The sequence below is a fragment of the Cebus imitator genome, unplaced genomic scaffold, assembly GCF_001604975.1.
Source record: "Cebus imitator isolate Cc_AM_T3 unplaced genomic scaffold, Cebus_imitator-1.0 Scaffold5, whole genome shotgun sequence".
NCBI lineage: Eukaryota > Metazoa > Chordata > Mammalia > Primates > Cebidae > Cebus > Cebus imitator.
The window spans coordinates 3,768,755-3,795,370 of record NW_016107320.1 but is presented as its reverse complement, the minus strand read 5'-3'; the positions used below and the strand labels follow the sequence as shown (position 1 = coordinate 3,795,370).

Sequence of the window (26,616 nt, the reverse complement as noted above, 5' to 3'; positions counted from 1 at the left end):
TTTTTTGAGATGGAGTCTCACTCTGTCCCCCAGGCTGCAGTAGAGTGTCATACTCTCGGCTCACTGCAACCTCTGCTTCCTCAGTTCAAGCAATTCTCCTGCCTCAGCCTCTCTAGTAGCTGGGATTACAAGCTCCTGCCACCACACCCATCTAGTTTTGAAGACACAGGGTTTCACCATGTTGGCCAGGCTGGTGTCGAACTCCTGACCTCAGGTGATCTGCCCGCCTCAGTCTCCCAAAGTGCTGAGATTACAGACATGAGCCACTGCGCCTGGCTGCCCTTTTTAAAGATGGCATTCAGACATTATTTATGTTGATGACTGAGTTTACGTCTCACTCACCTCTACCTATCTTGGTCCTGGACTGGGTTCATGAACAGAATGATGGTCAGGTGCAGTGCTCATGCCTGTAATCCCAGCACTTTGGGAGGCCAATGTGAGGGGGTTTTCTGAGCCCAGGAGTTCAAGGGCAGCCTGTGCAACATAGCAAGACCCCATCTCCACTAAAAATAAAAAAGATAATAATTAGCCAGGAGTGGTGGCATGTACCTGTGGTCCCAGCTTCTCAGGAGGCTGAGACAAGAGGATCACCTGAACTAAGGAGGTTGAGCCTGCAGCGAACTCTGATTGCACCACTGCACTCCAGCCTGGACAACAGAGCAAGACCCTGTCTCAAAGAAAAAGGACAGAATTATGACAGTGGGCCTTGATTTCTACCGGACCTTTTTCCCATGTCCTTCCCTGCTTCCTTCACACATCAGCTGTTCTCTGCCGGCCCCACCAGAAAAGTGACCAGTGATCGCCTGGTACGCACAGTTTACAGCTGGGCAGTGTCTCACGCCACCAGGCTCTGGGAGAGATGGAGGAAAGAAAAAGTCTTCTCCATTTTCCACCAGAGCTGCAGGAGGAGTTTGGCTTTCTTCTTCTTAAGGACACTTTTTCAACCATCCATTGAGTTATGTGCCAGGAGGAAAATTCCTATCTTGAACCCTCATATCAGTGCTGACATGTAATTCTAATTATTGAATTCCCATCACTGCTTCTCTAATGCAGCGATTTTCGGTCTTTGAAAACACAAATCCCTATGCCCAAGCTGCTCTCAGATCGATGAAGTAAATCAGTGCCTCCAGAGGCGACAGCCTGGCATCTACGCTGGTCGCAGCTTCCTCGGTGACTCCAGTGTGCAGGCAAGGTTCAGAACAGTTGCTTTAGAGAAAGGCTGGGCTTTGCTTTTCTTCACTCAGGTGATTGTGGCCTTTCCTAGAGGACAATGGCAGGAAAGGCTGCAGAGTGTGAGGGAGCTGGTTCAATTCCTGGCTTTCCTACTTACTGACTTTGTGACCTTGGACAAGATAGTTGACTCATTTCCTCAACGGTGCTGTAGGCATAATAACAGAATCCCCCCCTTGGACTTGTTTGAAGGGATCAAGCCAAGGCATCTGAAACACCTGGCATGGTGCCTGGTGGGCATGTGTACACTCATGCTCCCCAACACACAGAGTGAGCAATTAGCTTTAGCAATTATGAAGCCCTTCTTCAAACAAAATGATAGGAAGCTCAATTAATAGATAGGCAAAGGCGGAGCTGCTCTGTTTGAAGGTGAGGGTAGGGACAGACACAGGCCCCATTCTTGTTTTCTTTCTTTTTAAGAGACAGCGTCTCACTCTGCTGCCCAGGCTGGAGTACAGTGGTGCAATCACAGCTCACTGCAGCCTCAAACTCCTGGCTCAAGCAATCCTCCCCCCTTAGCCCCCCAAGTAGCTGGACTACAGGTGTGCACCACACTCGGTTATATATATATATATATATATACACACACACACACACGTTTTTGTGTAGAGATGGAAGAAGTGGGGACTTCTCACTATGTTCAGGCTGGTCTTGAACTCCTGGCCTCAAGGGATCCTCCTGTCTTGACGTCCCAAAGTGCTGGGGTTACAGGCATGAGCCACCCCGCCCAGGCTTCTTTCCTAGGATGCTCTGCAGATCCTTACAGTCCTAGGAAATCATCTGAAGGCCATGGTGTCAGGTATGTAGCAACATTATGGACTCAATCTTCGTATTTGGGTGGGATTTTTTTTGAGACAGGGTTTTGCTGTGTCACCCATGCTGAAACGCAGTGGTACAATGATCACTGTTCGGTGCAGCCTCAAACTCCCAGACTCAAGCCATGCTACTACCTCAGCCTCCTGAGTAGCTGGGATTACAAGTGTGTACCTGTAGTACAGGTGTGTAAAAATCAGCCTGGCTAATTTTTAAAACATTTTTTGTAGAGATGGGGATCTTGCTATGTTGCCCAGGCTGGTCAGGTGACATTTTCTGCTTCAGAACTGCTGCAGCCGATTTCCTATTGCCTAATGACAGGCAACTGCCAGCCAAGTGGCTGGCTAGGCCCAGGGACCACGCTGTGGCCACAGGAGTTAGCAGAGGAGGGTTGCTTGGCCGAAGTGGCCTTCTGGCTACAGGCTGATCAGTGGAATAAGCCACCACTAGCTGAGCTCACTGACCCACCCAAAAGGCACTGCTATAAATTCCCAGTCTCCCAACTGGATAAATGTCTCTGTTTGGCTTTTAGGTGTGGGGTGGTGGCTAGAGGCTGGAATATGTTTCCTAAGTAGGAGAGTATTTAAGTGCCCTGTGTAGGAAGACCCTCGGGGCATGCTGGCTTGGCAAGGAGTACTCCTTCTGGGAAAGAACAGCTTGCCTGTTTTCCCTTTTGGGAACAGCTGTGCTTTATTCGTTTCCTGGGCAGTGTTCATTGTTTACACCGTATGCTAAAACCTAACAGGTCAAAAATCTCAGCCCAGTTCACAGACCTCTGCCAGCCCCAGCCTGATTAGGAGGGTGAGGCAGAAGGTGCAGGCTGAGATCAGCATGAGTGAAATTGGCCCTGCCTGGAGCTCATCTGTGCCACAAAATTGACTGCATTTCCTCTTCCCGTGGGGAGGCCAATGTAGGCCCTGCTTGTGAGAGTGGAGCTTCCACTGCCTCCTTTCATTTCTTCCAATCTCCTAGCATCTTTAATTTCTTTTTTCATAAGAGGAGGTTTTTCGTACCAAGCTAATAGCTGCATAAACGACTCAACAGTGAAAGTGGTTTTTTTTCCCCTGCCTGAGCTAGAGTCCATGTCCAGAGTTGTTTGGGGAGAAAGTTGACATTTCATACCTAGCGTTTAAAGTGTGTGCCTTCATTGTTCTTTAGGGATGCTGTTTTAGTAAGAGTTGTAGTCACTGGGCTCTTTAATTGCAAGTAACAGAAACCAACTTGTGATGGCCTTAGCCAGAGAGGGGAATTTGTTATAGAAATAAAGGAGCATCTTATGGAAGCAAAGAGAGGAGTGTGGCCATGTGCAGTTGTGGCCTCAGGAACTGGAGAGGCGTCAGGACCTCTCTGCCTCATCTCCTCTCGGCAGCCTCGCATATGTGCTCCTCACGTCTCTCTGCTAACTGGCTCTTACTGCCAGGCTACAGGGAGAAATGTTCCTGTCACTGAAAGGGCAGAGTCATCACTGCCACTCAAGAGATGTGCTCAGAAGGACTAGCACCTCTCAGAACCGATTCTCAGGAAAAATAACTTCACTGGTCAGACTCCAACAGCAAGGGCCAATGGCGATGGCTGATGGCCCAGTGGGTATCCCCGCAGCCCATTTCCAGATCTGTCAGAGGATCAGTTACTTGTGGGAATTTGTTTTTTTAATTTAATTTTTTAATCAATTTTTTAAGACAGGCCCAGCTCTACCCCCTAGAATCTCTGAGTGGGGTCTGGGACTCTGTATTAAAAATTCATCTATAGATATGGCCAAGTGCAGTGGCTCATGCCTGTAATCCCAGCACTTTGGGAGGCTGAGGCAGGTGGATCACCTGAGGTCAGGAATTTGAGGCCAGCCTGGCCAACATGGTGAAACCCCATCTCTACTAAAAATAGAAAAATATTAGCCGGGCATGGTGGTGCTTGCCTGTAATCCCAGCTACTCAGGAGTCTGAGGCAGGAGAATCACTTGAACCTGGGAGGCGGAGGTCACAGTAAGCCAAGATCACACCACTGTACTCCATCCAGCCTGGGTGACAAAGCAAGACTCCATCTCAAAAAAAAAACAAAAACAAAAAAATTCATCTATAGATTCTGATGATAAATAGATTTATTTTTTAATACAAATAGGGATCTCACTATGTTACTCGGGCTGATCTCAAATTCCTGGGTTCAAGTGATCCTCCTGCCTTGGCCTCCCTAGTGGCTGAGATTACAGGCATGAGCCACTATGCCCAGTGTCAATGTAGACTTGAGAGCCACTGAAACACAAGTCTTTGGTATCCATGTATGTTTCTACTGGAGTCTAATGAGAACCTGCCTGTTAAGCTATCTATTTGTGGAGGCTAGACCTATACGGCTGAAGTGAACAATTCATTTCAGTGCAAGTATACGAGAGTGGGTTGGGGAAGTCCCTACCCTACAGAGCACTGGCCGTAGAACCGGTCTAGTGGAAATCTGAGAAGCCAGCTCAGTGCTTAATCTAATATTACTATTTGAAGAGCTTCATGGTCAGAACTCTTAGACAAGATTTCAGAACAGTTCTCACCATGTGAAATCTGGCTCAGTGTTAGCCAAGAAGATCATGCAGGTGTGGCAGGTCAGGGTGACAGTCAAGGACAGGTTTGGAATCTCTATGTTCTCATTGAGGAAAAGTAGAACTCCACTGGTAAAAGACCACCTTGGAGAATCCAGTCGTATTTTATGTTCCTGTGATCTTATTTCTTCAACATGCTGTTTCTGCTGCTTGGTAAACTCTTGCTTCTCTTTCTAACATCATTGATTTGTTCTTCAAGGCTTAGCTTGTGTTTCCACTCGAAGGAGCCCTCTTTGAGCCACTGGTCCACTAAGCTTTGCTTCTGTTCCTATACTGTCCTCTGTGTACTTTGGCTACATCATGCATTGTAATCATTTCTCCATGATCTCCACTTGATGATGGGTAGTTGGCAATTTGGTAACTAGATCTACTTGTATGGGGGCCAGCCTGAACTCTCCTACTTAACTGATGCAGTGGTGTGTCTTCTGACCTGGCCCCTGGCTTCCCTTCTGTTCCTCCCATCCTCCTTATTCCCACACCAAAGTCGCCTTCCTTCTTTTAACAATCTCAACACCATTCCAGGATCTGGGATCACTTATTCCCTAATCACAGAAAATTTAAGGAGCTCGAGACTTGTTGCCCTGCATCCAGCATGACACGCTAACAAGGCCATCCTTCTGCACCATGATGGATTTTGAAGATGTTTTATCTTACTCTAAGATACCCTCACCAAATCACCCATAATTCACTAGGCATGATTCAGACGATATCCTATTTAACTCCTACAACAGCGCTATAAAGAGTTTTGCAAGGAAAATTGGGAGCTCATAAAGGTTAAGTAACTTGCTGAGGTCCCACCATCAGTAAGGCTCAGAACCAGGATTTAAACCCAGATCCAACTCCAATCTCTTATAGCCTTAAACATCATGCTACATTGTAGGCCTCTTTTGAAACTTGCTTTGTATTGTTAACTATCTTTCCCAGCTTATGCCTTATTTTCTGAATTAGAATTATTCAGTAAGTATTTCTTTGTTGAGTATAAACAATACAATTATAGCCTGTAGTCCCAGCTACTCAGGAGGCTGAGGTAGGAGTATGGCTTGAGCCCAGGAGTTCGAGTTCTGACTAGGCAAGATAGTGAGACCCCGTTTCCAATAAAAATAAAATCTCCAGCCGGGAGCAGTGGCTTACACCTGTAATCCCAGTACTCTGGGAAAACGAGGTGTGTGGATCACCTGAGGTCGGGGGTTCGAGATCAGCCTGACCAACACAGAGAAACCCTGCCTCTACTAAAAATACAAACTCAGCTGGGCATGGTGGCACATGCCTGTAATCCCAGCTACTCAGAAGGCTAGCAGGAGAATTGCTTGAACCCGGGAGGCAGAGGCTGTGGTGAGCTGAGATAGTGCCACTGCACTCTAACCTGGGCAACAAGAGCAAAACTCTGTCTCAAAAATAAAAATAAAAAATAACAAAATAATAAAATCTCCAATAAACAATACAATTATGGATAGTGTGTCACTGGACTTAACTTTTAAAAAGCTTCCAAAATTGCCCAACCTCCCATGAAATACCAAATACAGAATAATTTTCTACAACAATCTATTTAACAGTTACTACCAAAAGTGAATCTAGACCTATTTGCATCTCATTTGCCTGTCATGAATGATGAAAAGATTTCTCCATGATTGTCTCCATCTTCCATAAGAGACATTCCTGAACTCCAAAGAATCCCAGCTTCCTCTGGGCTCTTTGTTCTAGGCCTGGCCCCTACATGCTTGGGTCTGAGAATGTGCAAAGTAAGACAGAATGATGGAGTCCAGTCACAACTCTGATTATTCACAATTGAGTCACAAAAGTGTCACAAAAGCCAGGCTTGAAATTGAGTGGTTGGGGAAGGGTGTTCCATACACAGGTTTCTCCCTATCACCTACATATCTGAGCCACGCAAAAACACACTAATCACTTGTCTTAAAGGTGGGAGTTTCAGGAAGACACAAGTGCTCTACACTATGTCAGGAATGGTTTGCATCAATTATACATGAAGAAGTAAAATAACACCTTAAAAATAAATCAGAGTGTGAAACCCTTCCACAGTCAAGCATGGTTCCAAGACTAGAAACCTAAAGGGATGCACTTAGACATAAGAGTAGAATCAAATACAATGTATTCCAATGGCAGAGATGAAGTGTCAACTGCCAGGGAGCGGCAGCCATACCTTTCTTCTCCGGAGCCTTGCAGACTGCAGAGCATGTGCCAGGGGACATACGGTCCTACATGGGAACATGCAGGGAAGCTGACTCAAGCAGGTGCAGGTTGAGCATCCCTTCTCTGAAATGCTAGGGACAAGAAATGTTTCAGATTTAGAATTTTTTCAGATCTTGGAATATTTGCATTATATTGATATTCATTCGTTGAGCATCACTAATCCGAAATCATGACAACACTCAAAAACCTTCAGATTTTGAGTCGTTTCTGATTCTTGGACTAGGGATGCTCAATCTGTATTACCTCCTCAAAGCATAACACTTCCCTCCAGCTTTGCTAGCTAACTTTCATTCTGGATACAAAGGCTGGTGGCATCCAGGCTTCCTCCAGGGGCATAAAGCCCCAGAATGCCTGCAATGTGACAAATGACACTACCTCCTCGTAATCACCCCCAAAGAACAGGAAACTCCCAGATTAACGTATGATGGAAGGATGCTCCCTAACTTGAGTGACACAAGCATAGGCTATGTTTTGGAGGCGGGAGAGAGGGTAGCAGGTGAGGAAATAAGCACGTTTGTTTCTTAATGTATAAAATTTAAAACGCTGGTGACACCTATGAAATTACTCAGGAAACTGGAACGCAAAAGAGAGGTCAGGCCAATAGATTTTAGGAAACTTTTGCAGAGATGGGATAGATGAAACCTTGTCTGCCACAGGGAGAAATTATTGCAAAGTGAGGACCAAGGACACAGTATACAAAACATACACTGGGTGAGGCATTCTGGCAATGCAGCCCCCAAGTTCCTTTTCTTCTCTGTACAGAGATTTCTCTTGGCCTTGAGAAATTCCTAATGCTTATCTTATTCTACTATATGTAAACTATTTCCCCCTGGTGGGTTTTTTCTTGCTTTCCCAGTTCTTTGAGGTACTCTTTAGACGGTTTATTTAAAATCTCCTGGCTGGGCGCGGTGGCTCACGCCTGTAACCCCAGCAGTCGGGAGGCTGGGGCGAGAGGATCACCCAAGGTTAGGAGTTCTTGACTAGCCTGGCCAACACGGCAAAACCCCATCTCTACTAAAAATACAAAATTAGCCGGGCGTGGTGGTGCATGCCCATAGTCCCAGCTACTCGAGAGGCTGAGGCAAGAGAATTGCCTGAGCCCAAAGGCGGAGGTTCCAGTGAGCCAAGATCATGCCACTACACTACAGCCTGAGCAACAATAATGAAACTCCATCATTTAAATCTCTCTAGTTTTTGGACGTCACCACCTATTGCTGTAAACTTGCCTCTCAATACTGTTTTTGCTGTGTCTCATAGGTTTTGCTACATTGTGTTTCTGTTTCATTTGTTTCAAGGAAGTTTTAAATCTCATTCTTAATTTCTTCTCTCCCCCGTTGATCATTCAGGAGCATGTTGTTTAATTTCCACGTATTTGTTTAGTTTCTAATGTTCCTTGTTATTGATGTCTAGTTTAATTCCATTGTGGTTAGATAAGATGCTTGATATGATTTCGATCTTTAAAAAGTTCTTGGGACTTGTTTTTTGTCCTAACATATGGTCAACCCCAGAGAATGTTCCACGTGCTGATGAAAAGAACAGGTATTCTGCAATACACCTAATTTTTAAGTTTCCCCTCCTACTCTCCTACCAAATCACTAAATGGGAGAATACAAGGAAGTTGCCTATAGTACAGAATGTAGGATTTAACATAAATTTTACAACTTAAGGTTTCTTTCTATTTTACCTGTCTTTCCTGAATCATCACTAAGTTGTTGCTTGGAATTCCCACATTTTTCTCAACAGACATACAGAATGAACGAAAGTCATGCTCATTGCATCCTCACTGTACTCTTTAGGAATTTTAGGCAAGCTAGCAGAAGTGCCATGTAATCGTCAAAACACTCAGCAGAGCAAGTGATTGGGGGTTCAGCTGTCTGCACTGAAAACTGTCTCATTACACTATACTTAGTATGCATGCAATTTCAGCATGGCCCAGGACTGAGTCACTAGACTGAGGTGAGAATAATGCCAACCCAGGTGTTACTGACATTATCAAAGGAAACTCAAAAGGCTCAGTGCTCGTGGGCTGATGGAGAGGCTTCTTGACATTAATGAGGCAGGGGCAGGTTTGTGTTCCACTCTCCACTACAAGAGACTAAGCTCATTTCATCAGTGCTCACTAAGGAAGTCCTAAGTATAAGTAAGAACCTTATCAAATGTGCGCGCGCGCACACACACACACACACACACACACACACACACACATTATAATATTACCGATGAAAACAAATTTTCAACACTTTGGACTAAAGGTCTTTATATGGGATATGTCTAACCCTGGGGGTACCCCGAAACTTTCTAAAGGCTCCCTCAGCAAAGGTAATTTCACAGGATGGCCTAATTAATTTGGAATTTAAGGTAATTCTGAGCTTTCATACAGTTTCCTCTAACAAAAGCAAAACCATGGCATCCACACTATTTCTTCCATTCTACAAAACAAAGACACCACTCACCTTCCCAGCTCACTTGGCAGTGCTGCCCCACGGCGATAGTGAATACAGAGGACAAAGCAGAAGCTTCCTACCCAGAAAGTTTCCTCAAGTCAGCTTAAGGACTTAGGGCTTTGTGACTTTCTCGGTTCTAAACTTCTGTAAAGAGTGATTTAGGAATGGGGATATATGGAGACTTGTTAGGATATTCAAAATGTGAATATGTGGTAAAGTGAAAGTAATGATTTTTATTGAACAAATTGGCCATTTCCCTCTCCAAGATTCCTGCCAAGAAATAAATCACTCTTGGTGGAGGTTCCACCAGCAAAAAGCAGCAAGCCATTGGTAAGAAATACTGAATGCTACAAACAGCTTTTCTTGTAAGTCACTTTTTCAACTATTTAAAAACTCATCCACAGAACAATCATTGACTGGAAGGAATAATACTCTTGGATAGTCAAAACAAAAAAAGTTTAGTGATGCTGAATATTTTAATTGTACTTGGAATAATTTTCAGAACTATCAGAATTTTCATAATGCACTGAATAAATTCATCATGCCTATAGACAAAACTGATTACAAAAAATTTAAAAACTGACCACAATCATACTATGAAATATTTACTCCAAATAGAGTCAAATGTCAATTTACTGTATCATATGAAATGAGAAATATTTACTACCTATTAACAGAAAATAAATTAGGTTATAGCTAGCTGCCAGTTAGTTTTTAGTAGGATAACATTCCATATGAAAAATGTGATACTAGTAATTTTTGATTCCCAAATCTACCAAAAGCCAAACACCTTAGTTCAATATACATACACACCTTTATTGAAAGAATATCTGGCCTTTTATCAGCCTATTTGCTTCCTAAATAACTTGTTCTTCCCACAGATGACTGTGACTAATTACAAATAAGGGAAATTTTAAATCTTGACTTATCACTAATCATTTACAAAAGGTGTTCTGTAATGGTTTTTAATGATTTTTTAAGTTTAAAATACACTAACACAACTTGAATTTTCAAGCCAGGATTTGTCTGAAAAAGTCAGTCCAATTTGATTAATGAAATGGGATATTTTCCTTGATTTCATTATATGATGGACATGTATCATGAATTGAATGATTAAATCTGTATTCCAAGGCTTTGACGAAACATACAACAAAAACATATTTAAAGCACTAACTGTACCAAGATTATAATATCCAAAAAGTTGTTTTGAAAGCAACAGTTGGATTTTCCCAACTCTTTATGAATATACTGAATTAAATAAAGGTTTTCTAAGTTAAAGGGTAACAGGTAAACAATTAATAATCATTTTACAGTCTTGGTAGAGCCCTTTAGGTTTACATCCCCAAATATGAAAATGAGTAATTCTAAGTAAAAAAAAACACTTCTAAAAGTTAGGCAGCTTTCAAAATTCTGTTTTCAACAAAAATAAACAAGATACTAATCATGCTGTCAGCTGAAGAATGATTTATCATCACGGATGACACATCACAATGCGATTTTTGTCACAGAAATAAAAGAACTGAGTAAAAGGCTTTTAGATAAAGCAACCTCCATTCCTCTCTGTGTAGGGGCTTTCAGTATTTAAACAGAAATGAAAAAGAAAGAAAGAATTGATGCTGGACTCTCTTTCATTCTAGCAGTGTCATATTAATCCAGATATATAAACTAATTGTAAAAACACTATCTCATTAAAGAATTTCTAAAAATTTTACATTTCATCTAATCTCAAAAAAGGTTAATATATCTTGATCCATTATGCAAATGACTAAATATAGAAGAAATTTAACACATCCTTAGGGTCACAATAAATAAACAGATCACTGCTCAGTGTAGCCGCCACCTCCTGGGCTCAAGCAATCCTCCTACCTCAGCCCCCCAAGTAGCTAGGACTACAGGCTTGTGCCACCACACCGGGTCTGGTTTTTTCTATTTTTTATAGAGACAGGGTTTCACCATGTTGCCCAAGCTGGTCTTGAACTTCTGAGCTCAAGCGATTCACCCACCTCAGCCTCCCAAAGTCCTAGCATTACAGTTGTGTGCCACTACGCTCAGCCAATTATTTTAAATGTATATACATTTGTTGTAAAGATGTATGATAATATGATCAATGACTTTCAGGCATAAAAATATAGAGTAAAACCTGATGACAACAAGCTACAAGATGAAACTGGGTGTAGTGAAATTGGTTCCTATACTCCAGCCCAGAGCCTGTGCTCAAACACAGGAGCTGAAAGCTGTAAGCTACTCTGAGGATGGCAGGTGGTGATGGTGGCAGCCGGAGTGACTGCCATGTCACCACGAGGACTTTCTAAATTTAGTGAACGGTCAGTTAGTGATGGTGAAACAGTAAGTTTCACCATCTTTACTTCTGTATCTTTGTACAACAGTACAAACTAAAATATTTGTTTCATTTTCTTCCAATAATATGACACCACATTTTCGCAACTCAATTTTTGGAGGTCCTACCTAGGCACTGTGGTGCAGTTTTGCTGTACAGTAGTACACCCTTATCCACAGGGAATACTTTCCAAGACCCCCAGGATGCCAGAAACCACGGATAATACCAAACCTGATGTTTTTTCCTATACTTATCTATGATAAAGTTTATAAATCAGGAACGGTAAGAGATTAACAGCAAAAACTAATAAAAATAGAAGTTATAACAATACACGGCAATAAAACTATGAATGTGATCTCTCTCTCAAAATACATTATTGTTACTGCACTTTGGATAACTGAAACCAAGGATAACAGGGGACTACTGTATTACATTAGAATAAAATTTTGTCGGAGAATTGCAACAAAAATACAAGTTCAAGGAGAAAAAGGGATTTTAAAAACCTTCATGTATTTTCCATATAGATAATGGTACTAAATTTCTATGGTATGTAGACTACACCAATTATATAATGAAGTATGTTTTGTTTTAAAATACCAGTATTTATACTATGCTGGATATTATATCTTTTGCCAATATTTAAACTTAGGAACAGCTTTAAATGCGCAAATAGATTCAGTTTCCTTTTCAAACAATTTTTTTTTAAGTATTAGGGAGTTTGTGCAAAAGAGTTTGAAAAATCACTGCTCAACACAGAAGAAAGGCAAGCAATGACCTTTTTCAAGGCCAAAGATACTTACAGCAGATTTTTTTTTTTTTAATCCGCAACATACAGACTGAACTACCAGGAAGGCCAGCTTAACATCTGTTTGCTTTTCCTGGCACCTAGAGGGAAAGTCAAGCATAGACAGGGATTAAACATTTCTACTCTTGAGGCAGAGCCTCTAAAGATTTATTTATGGTGCACAGTCACAGAAAAGGAAATGGCTCATATCTGTAACTCTTCCAAAGCAGCAACTCACTCATCATAGCAGTCAGAACTTAAGCTATCTTTTGCAATTTCAGAACAGGAACTAACCTTAGAGGACATATTTTACCAGCACTAATTATTTTTAACTAAGCATCCATTGTGTCTTAGGTTCTTGGGATACATGTAAGAACCTGTGCCTGAATAATTTACTCTTGTTGGGGAAACAGAAAAACAACACAGTAAATGTGAATCTCTGCAGCACAAATGAAGGGCCCAGTGAGTATAACAAAAGTGCAATGAACCAATAGAGGGAGTTGTTGCCAAAGGTCCGGGTCATCTTGGAAGGAAAAGGCTGAAATCACAACAGGTCTTTAACAAAACAGAATCAAGGGAGTAAGACTGATGGGCTAACTTCCTGGGGTCAGAAGTAAGACAGTGCATATGTGACGCAATGCGAGTAATGACAGTGAGGAAAGTTAACTATTACCCCAGAGCAGATGGCTACTATAAAAATTGGAAGATAGAAATCAGACTGTAATGGGTCTTATATGCCAACAGAGAGCTGAGTTTTATCCCATGAGAAATGTGAGTTTCTGAGATCAGTGTGCAAAACAACATTTTAGGAAGGTTTTTTAAGAGACAGCAAGAGAGAAGTCGGTTAAATTTTAGCAATAGTCTGCATAGCTATGATGGGAGCAGAGGCTGGGGTGAGGATAAAGTAACTGGAAAATAAAGGATATTACTAAAAGGGGGAAGGAGGGACCATGAGTTTCATGGTTTCAATCACATGTGACTGTGATAATCACGGTCCCACTGAGAAAAATAAATCCAGTGGGAAAACAGGTCTATGTTCAAACGTGCAGAGTGGGCAAGCAAGAATGGACACTTGAAGGGGAAGGCTCAACCTCTGCCTTCCATTAATCTGGCATCACTAGTGATGGTGTGTCACACTGCACTAGCAAGCAGAAAATCATAAACTTTCTCCTGTTTTGTCCTTTTGCTCTATTAAATAGGAAAAAAAAAGGACTTGTATTCTAAACTTGTTCGTGATCACACTATATACAGGCATACCTCAGAGATACTGCAGGTTCAGTTCCAGACCACTGCAATAAAGGGAGTATCACAATAAAGCAACTCACACAAATGTTTTGGCTCCCCGGTGCATATAAAAGTTATGTTTAAACAATAGTCTATGAAGTGTGCAAAAGCATTATGTCTAAAAATATATACTTTAAAAATTAAATTTCTAAAAAAAGCCAACAATCACGAGTGCTCAGCAAGTCATAATCTTTTTGCTGATATAAGATCTTGCCTCAATGTTGAGGGCTGCTGAGTGATCTGGGTGGTAGCTGATGAAGACTGGAGTGGCTGTGGCAGTTTCTCAAAATGAGGCAACAATGAAGTTTGCTCCAACAACTGATACTTGCCTTCACAAAAGATTTCTCTTTATCATGCTGTTTGGCAGCATTCTATCCACGGTAGAACTTCTTTCAAAGTTAGTCTCAGTCCTCTCAACCCCTGCCACTGGTTTATCAATTAAGCTTATCTAATATTCTAAATCCTTTGCTGTCATTTCAAGAATGTTCACAGCATCTTCACCAGGAATAGTTTCCCTCTCAAGAAATTACTTTCTTTGCTTTTATAAGAAGCAATTCCTCCTCCATCAAGTTTTATCATGAGGTTGCAGCAATTCAGTCACATCTTCACTTCTAGTTCTCTTGCTCTTTCCACCACATCAGCAATGACTTCCTCCACTTAAGTCTTAGGCCCCTAAAAGTCATCCATGAGGACTAAAATCAACTTCTTGCAAATTTCTGTAAATGTTGATGTTTTTACCTTCTCTCATGAATCACAAATGCTTGCAATGGCATTCAGAATGGTGAATCCTTTCCAGAAAGTTTTCAACTGACTTTGCCGAGATCCATCAGAGGAATCACTACTTCTAGGAATCACTACAGCCTTATGAAATGTTATTTATTGAATAAGATTTGAAAGCAAGAACTACTCCTTAATCATGGGTTGTAGAATGAGTATTGGATGTGCAGGCATTAAAACCAACATTACTCTCCTTATACAACTCCATCAGAGCTCCTAGGTGACCAGATGCATTGTCAATGAGTATTCGTATTTTGAAAAGATTTTCTTTTTCTGAGCATTAAGTCCCAACAGCAGGCTTCAAATATTCAGTAAATGATGTTGTAAACAGATGTACTGTCATTCAGGCTTTGCTGTTCCCTTTTCAGAGCACAGATAGGATAGATTCAGCAAAAGGGCCCTAGGATTTTTAGAATGGTTAATGATCACCGGCTTCATCTTGAAGTCACCAGCTGCATTAGCCCCTAACAATAATCGGCCTGCCTTTGACGCTTTGAAGCCAAGCATTGACTTCTGTCTAAGAAAGTCCTAGATGTTATCTTCTTCTAATAGAAGGCTATTTCATGTACATTGAAAACCTGTTGTCTGGTGTGGCCACCTTCATTAATTACCTTAGCTAGATCTTCCAGATAACTTACTACAACTTCTACATCAGTACTTGCTGCGTCACCTTGCACTTTTATTTTATGGAGACAGCTTCTTCCCTTAAATTTCATGAACCAATCTCTGCTGGCTTTCAACTTTTCTTCTGTAGCTTTCTCACCTCCCTCAATCTTCACAGAATATGAGACAGTTACAGTCTTGCTCTAGATTAGGCTTTGGCTTAAGCAAACGTGGTGGTTTGATTTTTTATCCAAGCCACTAAAACTTTCTCCGTATCAGTAATAAGGCTGTTTTGCTTTCTTATCACTTGTGTGCTCACTGGAGTAGCACTTTTAATTTCCTTCACTAACTTTTCTTTTGGATTTACAACTTAGCTAACTAATTTGGATCAAGAGGCATAGCTTTCAGCCCGTCTTAGCTTTTGGCATGCCTTCCTCACTATGCTTAATAATTTCTAGTCTTTTATTTAAAGTTAAAGACATGTGACTCTTCCTGTCACTTGAACACGCAGAGGCCACTGTAGGCTTATTACTGGCCTAATTTCAATATTGTGCCTCAGGGAATAGGAAGGCATCGAGAGGGAGAGATGGGGAAAACACAGACATTTATCAATTATGTTCACTGTCTTACATGGGTGTGCTTTGTGGTGCCCCAAAACAATCATGATAGTAACATCAAAGGTCACTGATTATAAGTCACCATAAGAAAGATAATAATAATCAAAAAGTTTGAAATATAGGGAGAATTACCAAAATGTGAGAGACACAAAGTGAGTACATGATGTTGGGAAAATGACTTTCTCCATGCAGGACTAACACAAACCTTCCATCTGTTAAAAAAAANAAAAAAAAAAAAAAAAAAAAAGAAAACAAAATTAGTATCTGCAAAGCACAATACAGAGAAATGCAATAAAATGAGGCATGCCTTGTGGCTCCTCAATGATTGAGAAGTATTCACCCTAAAATAATCTAATGAAATTTATCTTGTGAACACCCATTTGCAAGTAGAAAAGCAGATCTAGTTTAAAGCTTCAAGAATCACCCCTTTATACCAGACTTGGTAAGAAATCCAGAAAGTTACTTTCACCTCTCAATCCGTCAAGGTTAAGCCCTTTAGCCTCTGTGTCATTATAAACTCTCGAGAACACGGGGGAAATTTTAAAGCAGAAATCCTTCTCCTTCTCCACTTATCCCCATCTCCAAAACACCTTAGAGCTGGTTAAATTAGAAGTTAACAGTATTTTATATGCTTCATTCAAAGAATGAACATCAAATTAGCTCCTGATTTGCAACATTTAGTACAATCGCATTGAAAATGTCTAATTTAAACTGGAGGAGGAAGATGTTTATTCTACCCAGGACAACCTAATTGTTTCTGAAATATCAGGTCAAGCCAAAGTCCACAAGGGGAGGCAGCAAAGCACAAGTGTAAAGGGCAGTGGCTCAAGTCAGACAGCCAGAGTCTGCAGCAACCACTACTTAAACTTGGGCAAGTTAACCACTCTGTACCTCAATTTTCCCATCTGTACATTGGAAATAATGCCTCTCTCCCTCACTGGATTCTTTATAAACAATGGAGTAAAGTACCTTAGCAGTGCTCAATAAATGTTTGGAGCAAGTATCATTACTGTACCTCAACATTCAGCTCTAGGTTCTCATGTTACCAAGTCAATTTCTTGTTTGTTGATGGAACTTATATATTGCATTAGATAAAGGAGGTAAGGGGTAGGCAAACTTTCTCCATAAAGGGCCAGACAGTAATAGTTTTGGCCTTGCTGGCCAAATGGTACCACTGATGCAGCTATTCAACTCTGATGCACAAAAGTGGTCAGAGATGACATGAAAACAAATGAGAATGGGAGCTCTTTCCAAAACTTTATTTAGAGAAACTAAAGTTTAATTTCATGTAATTTTTATATTATACAAAATATTTAAAACCATTAAAAATATAAAAACCAAACTTAGTAGGCCATACAAAAATAGGTAGCAGGCCAGATTTGGCACATGGGTGGTGGTCTGCTGATCCCTGCTCTAGATTAACAAATTTGTGGGCTTTGGAAGCTTTGTGGAACAGAGAGGCTTGAAACACAGGTTGGTGGTGCAGAAGAAAGAGGAAACTGTTAACAGAAAAATGATTTAATGCTGTCCTCCATTTATCAACACTGTATTCGACTATGTGCAAAACATTTTTGCTGCTGGAATCAAAGATTCAGAAGTGACAGTTTTGCTCTCTTACACTTCTCCATGGTACCTTAGAAATGGCAAGCCTTCCTTCAAAGTACAGTACACCCGTTCGTGCTCATCTGTGAGGGCGCCTCTACCTACAGCTGAGGACAAATAAGCATTATTTATCCTGATCACACATGCTTCTTCCCCTCTCCTACTACTCGCTTTTCTCCTGGTCTCCAAATTACTCTGTTTTGCATTATCATTTTGGTGAGAATACTTGGGGTGATATACTAAAAGTCAACTTCTCCCATCTTTTAAAAAATTACCATTTTAATTAGTCTTCAGAGATACCCTCTCTCTTTTAATAGGTAACATACTTGTGACTCCTGTGGTTTTTTTCTGTTTCAATCCAGGCAGAAACTTGTCCCTAGGAGGCAGGATAAACAGATCTATCTCAAGGCAAAAAAGACAAATCACATAAACATTTTTTCAGAGCAAATGAAAAAATATTTGATCCAAAAGAACACAAACAAATAAAAACAAAATATAGCGCTCTATTATACACTTCAGTTTGTTATAAAGATTGTGGATTTGAAAAAAATCAGCAGAAACCTACACGTCAATGTCAGAATAAGTGAAGCATAGAATAAAAATTAACATAGCTAACAATTAAGAAAACAAGGATTGCTTGTAAATACTAAGTAACTATTAAGAAGTAACAAGAAAGACATCCATCTCATGTGTTTCCTTGTAAAAAAAAAAAATTATACTATTTGCCTATTAAAGACAGCACAAAAAAGTCAGAGTAAAAAGTAGTACTCTTGATGTTTAATATCATCTCATCAGCAAAATCCCTAATCAAATTGGAAGGGAGGACAGAGACTCAAAAGAGTAATTAAAATGGGTTAAGACAGTAAAATCTATGGTTGAGCCAAAAGGGTACCAAGGCCAGGCACAGTGGCTCATGTCTGTAACCTAAGCACTTTGGGAGGTAGAAACAGGCAAATCACTTGAGGTCAGGAGTTTGAGATCAGCCTGGCCAACGTAGTGAAATCCCATCTCTATTAAAAATACAAAAATTTGCTGGCTTGCGCCTATAATTCCAGCTACTCAGGAGGCTGAGGCAAGAGGATCGCCTGAGCCCAGGAGGCAGAGGTTGCAGTGAGCCAAGATCGCACTACAGCACTCCAGTTTGACAGATGAGCAAAAACTGTGTCAAACAACAACAGCAATAAGGTACTGAGAGCTTATAATGTTGAAGGTCTTAAAGAAGTACATGAACTTGTTGGTATTTGGCAAAAATAAAAACAGGCAAAAAAATCAGCAGATAGACCTAAAAAAAAAATGCCAATGTAGTAATTTCCTTGCCATCTTCAGATTTTCCAATTGCAGTTTCAGCTATTCATGTGCAACTCTGGAAGTACATGAGAGGCAATTATAGTTCTGCTAGAGCATGGATTTGAATCCCACAGTAGGGTGGTTATACAGAAAAAAATCACCTAAAGAATGTGTCTAGATCTCCAGCCATCTGTGATTTGCTATTTTCCACTCCTTTGTCCTTTGCCCTGGCACAGTAAAGGATTTGTAGGAAATTCTTTAAGACTTATAGTAACACTTTACAGTTTATCATACAGTGCTATCTGGGATTCACAAACATCTCAGCATACATCCCTCTTTCCTGCTTTTCACCTATATATCAGGTTTGGAAACCTTTGAGAAAATTCATTTGGTTATAATAGATACATCTTTAAAACAAAGTAGCATCACAATTTTTATTAAAAGGTAAAAGGCAAGAAGCAATTCAATGAAATTGTTCCCTTGAAAGCTACAGGGAGAAAAATTCAATTCTGACAATACATGGGTTTAGCCTTTAGATAAAGAGTTTTACCTTATTAACTCAAAATGCACATTTTAGTTTCTAGAATTAGTTAAGAACTACTCAATATTTAGCAGCCATTATGTAAAATCAGAAAAACAAGTATTAACTCCATTGGTGGCCAATGAAGTTTTGTAATAAAAAAACCATAATATATGGTAGAAAGTATATTTTATTAATCTCATTTACAATACTGAATACAAATGCAAAATTAGGTGGTGACCCTTAATTTTCAGTCTATTTCAAAACATGGTCCCTCAGATTTAAGAATTAAGGCATATATAAGTCAAAAAAGGATGGAGAACCAAACAACCAAATTGAAAAAGACCCCAGTGATTTATTTATGCATTATGAAGTTTGAGCTACAGCCTTTATGATATTCCTTTTAGTGTTTTCTTCTGAATTTTCATCAATTTCTTTAGTAATTGAATTTTTAACCAGACCCTATAATCTATCACGATTCTTCCAATTATGAGTTGAAAAGAAACACAGGCAGATACGTATGCCAAGTATCTTAGGAAATTCATGGCATACATGGTGAGCTTTTCATATAAACTTTGAAAATTAAAAGGACTATGATATTTTTGAAATCCAAAGGCTAGATAAGACCTACCTTCCAATCATTTCTGCATTTTATGATTTCATCTAGTGATGGTAATAAAGAAATATATTCCATATTTTAACACCAGTAAGATGACATTCAAAAGAACGGCCAATAAGATTTTGTATTTTAAAACCAAAGAGAATACATCTTGAATACCTTAAATTATAAAATTCAGTTCTAAGCAGGAACTGTTACTGGGTAACAAATACTGCTCATATCAAAAGTGCTGGTGACAAAGAATTCAGTATGCCCTCCCACAAAACATGTTCACATACATATATCTCTATCGCCTGTAATAAGATTTTAAATGTTTTAAGGTGCTTAAAGTTTGCACTACAGGACTAATTCAATGAGTATTCATCTGCTGCCTCTTCATAGCAACTTCAATTGGAATGACCCACGGACAAAACTGTTGTTACTTTCTAAAATGCGGCATTTGTGGAGGTGGAGTGCCCTCTATTGGTGAGGAGGAGGACACACTCATTAGCTGCCCTGCATGTATTTTCTCATTGATTCGGAGTTCACATCCATCCTGAAGCATTCGAACTGCTATTCGGGCGATGTTCTTAGAGTCATCAAGACCACAGTGAGGCCGCCCATCATAATCCATTCCTAATTTTTCAAGCATTATTGCCAGTTTGGTTTGGCTTCTAGGAACCTGAAAAATAAACAGCTTAGTAAATATTTCTTTGGTGTTCTAAACTGTAATACATAAGCCACAGGTAAACTGAAAAATAAGAAGCTAAAAATTAACACTAATAGCTAAATAAAGCTAGGCAAAGGGCAATACCCCTGGTCAAATAAGGCAAATAAAAAAACTCAGGCCAGGCAAGAAGGCCCTGTAAATCTCAGCACTTTGAGAGGTTGATGCGGGCAGATCACTTGAGGTCAGGAGTCTGAGACCAGCCTGGCCAATATGCTGAAATCCATCTCTACTTAAAATACAGAAAAATTAGCCAGGCGTGGTGGTGCATGTCTGTAATCCCATCTACTTGGGAGTCTGAGACAGGAGAACTGCCTGAACCTGGGAGGCAGAGGCTGCAGTGAGCTGAGATCACTCCACCACACTCCAGCCTGGACAACAGAGTAAAATTCCATCTCCACAAAAAATAAATAAAAACAAGCCTCAAATTTTCAGAGCTTTAAAATGTGATCTTAGAGTTTTAGCTAAAAATATAGACAATCCTCAGACATCTAAAACATCTGCAGTTTTGGGATTTGAAAAACATTTATTAAAGGGAATGTATTGTTTGGGACATGTAAGTTGAAGATCTACCTTTTTTATCCAAATTAGTTACTTTATATGGTAATTTTCTATAGTGTACTACTTTACTTGACTGATTTCTTGGATAAAAGATTACTTAGTCTTTTTGGATGGCTAAAGATAATGAAGATCAAGAATGAAAGATGATGTCATGTGATATTTTTCAAATTATTTAAAAACCTGTTCCTTGATAATTAAAAAAAAAAAAAAACTCACACTCCCCAAATTCCAATATACACCTCTACTTTTGAGAATGATTGGCAGCTTGGTGCGGTGGCTCACACCTGTAATCCCAGCACCTTGGGAGGCCGAGGCAGGCAGATCACAAAGTCAGGAGATTGACACTCACCCTAGCTCACATGGCAAAACCCCATCTCTACTAAAAAAAAAAAAAAAAAAAAAAAAGGAATTATTGGCTGGGCATGGTAGCCCATGTCTGTAATCCCAGCACTTGGGGAGGCCGAGGCAGGTGGATCACCTGAGGTCAGAAGTTCGAGATCAGCCTGGCCAACATGGTGAAACCCCATCTCTACACAAAATGCAAAAATTAGCTGAGTACGGTGGCATGTGCCTGTAATCCCAGCTACTCCGGAGGCTGAGGCAGAAGAATCACTTGCACCTGGGAGGCAGAGGTTGCAGTGAGCCAAGACCACGCCACTGTACTCCAGCCTGAGTAGAGATTCCATCTCAAAAAAACACTATTATTATTGTTATATTTTCTTCATGAAATTTCTATCAAGATTTGTTACGTTTTAAATTCTGTAGTTTGTACAACTATTTTGCCTATGCATCTTGGACCTCAGCTTTTTCATCTGTAAAATGGGACTAATGACTCTACAATTTACTCATAGGGTTACTGGGATAATCACAAGCAAATGATGTAAACATCCATAATTATCTTAAGCTGTAATACTGCAGTATATCTTGTACCTTCCACTAATTATCACTTGGAAAATGCACTTCTAAAAATAACTTTTCCAACACACTGGATAACTTAGGTGGAAGGGTCAAATTTCTGGAAATACGCAATTTACCAGGAACTTAATTATAAAGAAACAGAAAATCTGAATAGACCTTCACCTAAGGAGGAGACTGAATCAGTAACTGACAACCTCTAACAAAGAAAAGCTCTGAACCAGACAGCTTCACTGCTCAATGCTAGCAAATATTTAAAGAATTAGGACCAAGCTTCCTCAAAGTACTACAAATAATTGAAGAAATACTTTTCAACTCATTCCATAAGGTCAGCATCACTTTGATACAAAAGCCTGACAAAGACCTCATGAGAAAAGAAAATTACAGATTAATATCCCCTATGAATATCATGCTGCAATAATCTGTGACAAAATGTAAGCAAACTTAACAGCATATTAAAAGAATTATATGCCATGACCAAGTAGGATTTTATCCTGAAATGCAAGGATGGCTCAACATTTAAAAACCAATGTTAACAAATCCATTAAAAAAAGGAAGGAGAAAACCCACATGACCATCTCAATTGATATCAAAAAAGGCATTTAATAAAATTCAATGTAATTTCATGATAAAAACATTCAACAAACTAATACAGGAAAAATACATCAACATAATAAAGGCCACATATGAAAAACCCACAACTAATATCATACTCAAGGGTAAAAGACTAAAAGCTTTTCATGAGATCAGAAATGAGACAAGGTGCCCACATTCACTGCCTCTCTTCAACATAGTATTGGAATATCTAACCAAAACAATTAGGCAAGAAAAATAAAAAAGCATCCAAAAGAAAAGAAGTAACATTACCTCTGTTTGCAGGTGACATGATCTTACATGTAGAAAACCCTAAAGATTCCACCAAAAAGTTATTAAAACTAATAAACCAATACAGCAAAGTTGCACGATACAAAACACACAAAAAAATTGACTGTGTTTCTATACAAAATGAACAATCCAAAATGGAAATAGCATCAATAAAATAAAATACTTAGGAATAAACTTAACCAACGAGCTGAAAGACTTGTATGCTGAAAACTTCAAAATGTTGCTGAAAAACCAAAGGAGGGATGAAAAAATGGAAAGACATCCAATGTTCATGGACTAGAAGACTTCGTATTAAGATATCAATACTATTCAAAGCAATCTACAGATTCAGTGCAACGTGTACATAGCAAAAAAACACATTTTTTTTCAGAAATAGCAAATTCCATCCTAAAATTCATAGAAAATCTTCAAGAGACCCCAAATAACACAAGAACCTTGAAGAAAACAACAAAGTCAGAGATCTCACACATCTTGATTTCAAAACTGTATTACAAAGCTATAGTAATTCAGAGAGTGGTATTACTATAAAGATAGACACATAAGCTAATGAAACAGAATAGAGTCTAGAAATAAACCTTCACAAATATATTGAATCAATGGGGAAAACAACAGCCTTTTCAACAAATGGTGCTGGGAAACCTGAATATCCATGTGCAAAAGAATGAAGTTGGACCCTTATCTTATACCATATACCAAAATTAACTCAAAATTGATCAAAGACCTAAACGTAAGACATAAAATTACAAAACTCTTAGAAGTAAACATATCGAAAAAGCTTTATGACAATGGATTGGACAATAATTTCTTGGATGTCACCAAAACACAGGCAACAAAAGAAAAAATAGGCTTTATCAACATTAAAAACCTTATTACTAACATTATCAGCAGAGTGAAATGGCAACCTGTGGAACAGAAGATACATTGCAAGCATATATCTGATAAGGAATTAATATCCAGAATAAAGAACTCCTACAACTCAAAACATCAAGGTACCTCAATCAGTAAATGAGCAAAGAATCTGAATAAACATTTCTCCAAACATGATATGCCAATGGCTAATAATCACATGAAAAGATGTTCAACATCACTAATCATCAGGGAAAAACAAAACCACAATGAGATACCACTTCACAGCCATTAGAATGTTCATAAACACACACACACACGCATACACACACACCAGAAAATAACAAGCATTGATAGAAATGTGAAGAATGTGGAACCTTGTACATTGCTGGTGGGAATGTAAAATGGTATAGCCACTGTGGGAAACAATGTGGAGATTCCTCAAAAAAAAAATTAAACAAAGAATTAGCACATGATCCAGCAATTCCTATTCTGGTTATATAGTCAAAAGTATAGTATTTGTACACCCATGTTTGTAATAGCACTATTCATAGTAATTGCCAAAATATGGAAGTAACTTAAGTGTCCATCAAAGGATCAATGGATTTAAAAAAAAAAAAAACACATGGTACATCGAGAGGCCAAGGCAGTGGAACACTAGGTCAAGAAATCAAGACCATCCTGGTCAACATGGTGAAACCCTATCTCTACTAAAAATACAAAGTAGCTGGGCATGGTGGCGTGGCCTGTAGCCCCAGCTACTTGGGAGGCTGAGGTAGGAGAACTGCTGGAACCCAGGAGGGCAGAGGTTGCGGTGAGCCAAGATCGCACCATTGCACTCCAGTCTGGGTAACAAGAGTGAAACTGTGTCTCAAAACAAACAAACAAAAAAACATGGTACAGGTTAAATATTCCTTGTCTGATTTGCTTGGGACAAGAAGTGCTTTGAATTTGAATTTTTTTTTGATTTTGAAATATTAAATATTTGTATTACACCAGTTTTGCATCGCTAATCTGAAAATCCAAAAATCCAAAACCTGAAATGCTCCAGTGAGCATTTCCTTTGAGCACAATGTCAGTGTTCAAAAATTTTCAGATTTTGCAGCATTTCAGATATTGAATTTTTGGTTTAGGTATACTTACCCCATAATACATACAATGAATTATTATTCCACCTCAGAAAGATGGAATTCTGGCACATGATACAACATGGATGAACTCTGAAGATATTATGCTCAGTGAAATACGTCAGTCACAAAAAGTCAAATACTGTATGCTTCCACTTATAAGAGGTATACAGATAACTCAAGACAGAGACAGAAAGAAGAATGATAATTGCCAAGGGTTGGCAGGAGGGGAAGTTCAATAGGCACAGAGTTTCAGTTTCAGAATGTAAGAGTTCTGGAGAAGAATGTGGTGATGGCTGTGCAACAATGTGAATGCACTTAATGCCACTGAACTGTTGTACACTTAAAAATGATTTAGAGCATTTTTAAGTGAGCAAGTGTTATACAGGGTGAACATCCCTAATCCCCAAAACCCAAAATCTGAAATGTCCCGAAATCTGAAACTTTCTGAGCACCAACAAAATGTCACAAGTGGAAGATTCTACAGCTTATGTGATGGGTCACGGTCAAAACACAGGTGCATGACACATAGTTAATTTATGTGTGATTAGGAAAGTGACTGCTTACTGGTAGCATTAGGAATGATGACGCCAAGAAACCGGATTGACCATATCAGTGGCTGAGACAGCCACTGATAGACAATTTTGCTTTCTAATGGTTCAATGTACATAAACTGTTTCATCCACAAAACTGTATGAAACTTACCTTCAGGCTATGTGTATGAGGTATATATGAAATAAAAATGAATTTCGTGTTTAGACTTGGGTCCCATCTCTAAGATACCTCATTATGTATATGAAAATATTCCATAATCTGAAAAACCCCAAAATCTGAAACATTTCTGGTCCCAATCGTTTCCAATTAGGGATACTCAACCTGTATTATGTATATTTTACCACACACAAAAAAGAGATAAAATGAAAAGTCCTAGATAGTGCCAAAAAAAGTATTATTAACTTTATTAAAGTCCTAGTCACTTCATCATGCTTTTAAAAGCAACGTGAAAACCTGGGGAAAAAAAAAAATTCTTGCTTCCTCTAGCTTAGCAAGAAAAAGTTCTCAACAAGGTATCTGAGTTAAAAGGTGAACAGCAGGAAAACAAAAAGGCCAGATTTGCTGAGCAGTTTGAAGAAAGGCTGCAAAATGTAGCCTCCTTATAGACATCTTTCATCACATGAACCAGCTGAACGAGTCCCTATAAGAAGCTGGAGAAAATGTTTGACTTCAAGTGACAAGAATCTTGCATTTCAAAGGTAACCAAGTATATCTTTGGAAATAATCATGTTACAACAGAAAACCTTAAAATGTTCACCTTTTGCTTGGGCTTGATAGTGAGGAAAGGTATTTTAAAGTCTCAAGTCTAACTGGCTGCAATCTGGAAAAACTATAGGAGAAAATTAAGTATTATTCCTCCCTTTCAACACCAGAGTATGATTAGGTAAGGGATCCTTTCTCTGAATCTCTGCTCAGCCAGAGACTTTGACTCTAAGAGCTTTATAGGTACAATCTGACTGCATGCCAGAGATGAGACTTAATGCCCTGTCCCTAGAAAAGTTATGGATTTCTACAAAGTGTCCTGTCATTCACTTGAAATCAGTAACATTTCACTGCAGTTTCAACATTCTTCATGTGTAAGCAAGCTTTTTCTTGTTTAACAAGCATGAAGACCAAGGGCAGAAATTGCTTAATTTCAAAACAAAATGCATCTATGTGAGCTTATCTTAAATTCAACCCACAATTGAGTATTTGTAAGGGGGTGGGGAGGAAAAAAGCAAACAGATTTTACAGTAAAGAGGTATATTTCATCATTCCTTTTACCTCAACAACAGCATTTTAATGCATATACACAGACCTACAAAGACTTAAAGA

The 26,616-nt window shown here is 39.4% G+C and overlaps 1 protein-coding gene and 1 long non-coding RNA gene across 4 annotated transcripts in view; both read right to left on the bottom strand.

Annotated features, from left to right (window-relative positions):
* The window catches only part of ERI1 (exoribonuclease 1), an 80,017-nt gene that overhangs the window by 31,711 nt on the left and 21,690 nt on the right, over nt 1–26,616 (bottom strand). The window contains exon 7 of one of the 2 annotated variants that reach the window (XM_017535686.2): nt 19,093–20,368. The exons of the other annotated variant lie outside the window; for it this stretch is intronic. Coding sequence (XP_017391175.1) covers nt 20,126–20,368 — 243 coding nt within the window. The 3' untranslated portion in view covers nt 19,093–20,125. Of the gene's footprint in view, nt 1–19,092; nt 20,369–26,616 lie in introns of those variants that run through there. 2 annotated transcript variants of the gene reach the window in all.
* Nucleotides 3,831–18,299, bottom strand: LOC108309390. Of its 2 annotated transcripts, none has more exons than XR_001827310.2 (3): nt 12,415–18,299; nt 7,793–9,420; nt 3,831–3,860 (listed from the first exon to the last, which is right to left on the bottom strand). It is a non-coding gene; the product is annotated as an uncharacterized LOC108309390 (long non-coding RNA). The 2 variants fall into 2 exon arrangements; XR_005201384.1 differs by lacking the exon at nt 3,831–3,860 and adding an exon at nt 5,994–6,903 and having other exon boundaries at nt 9,286–9,420.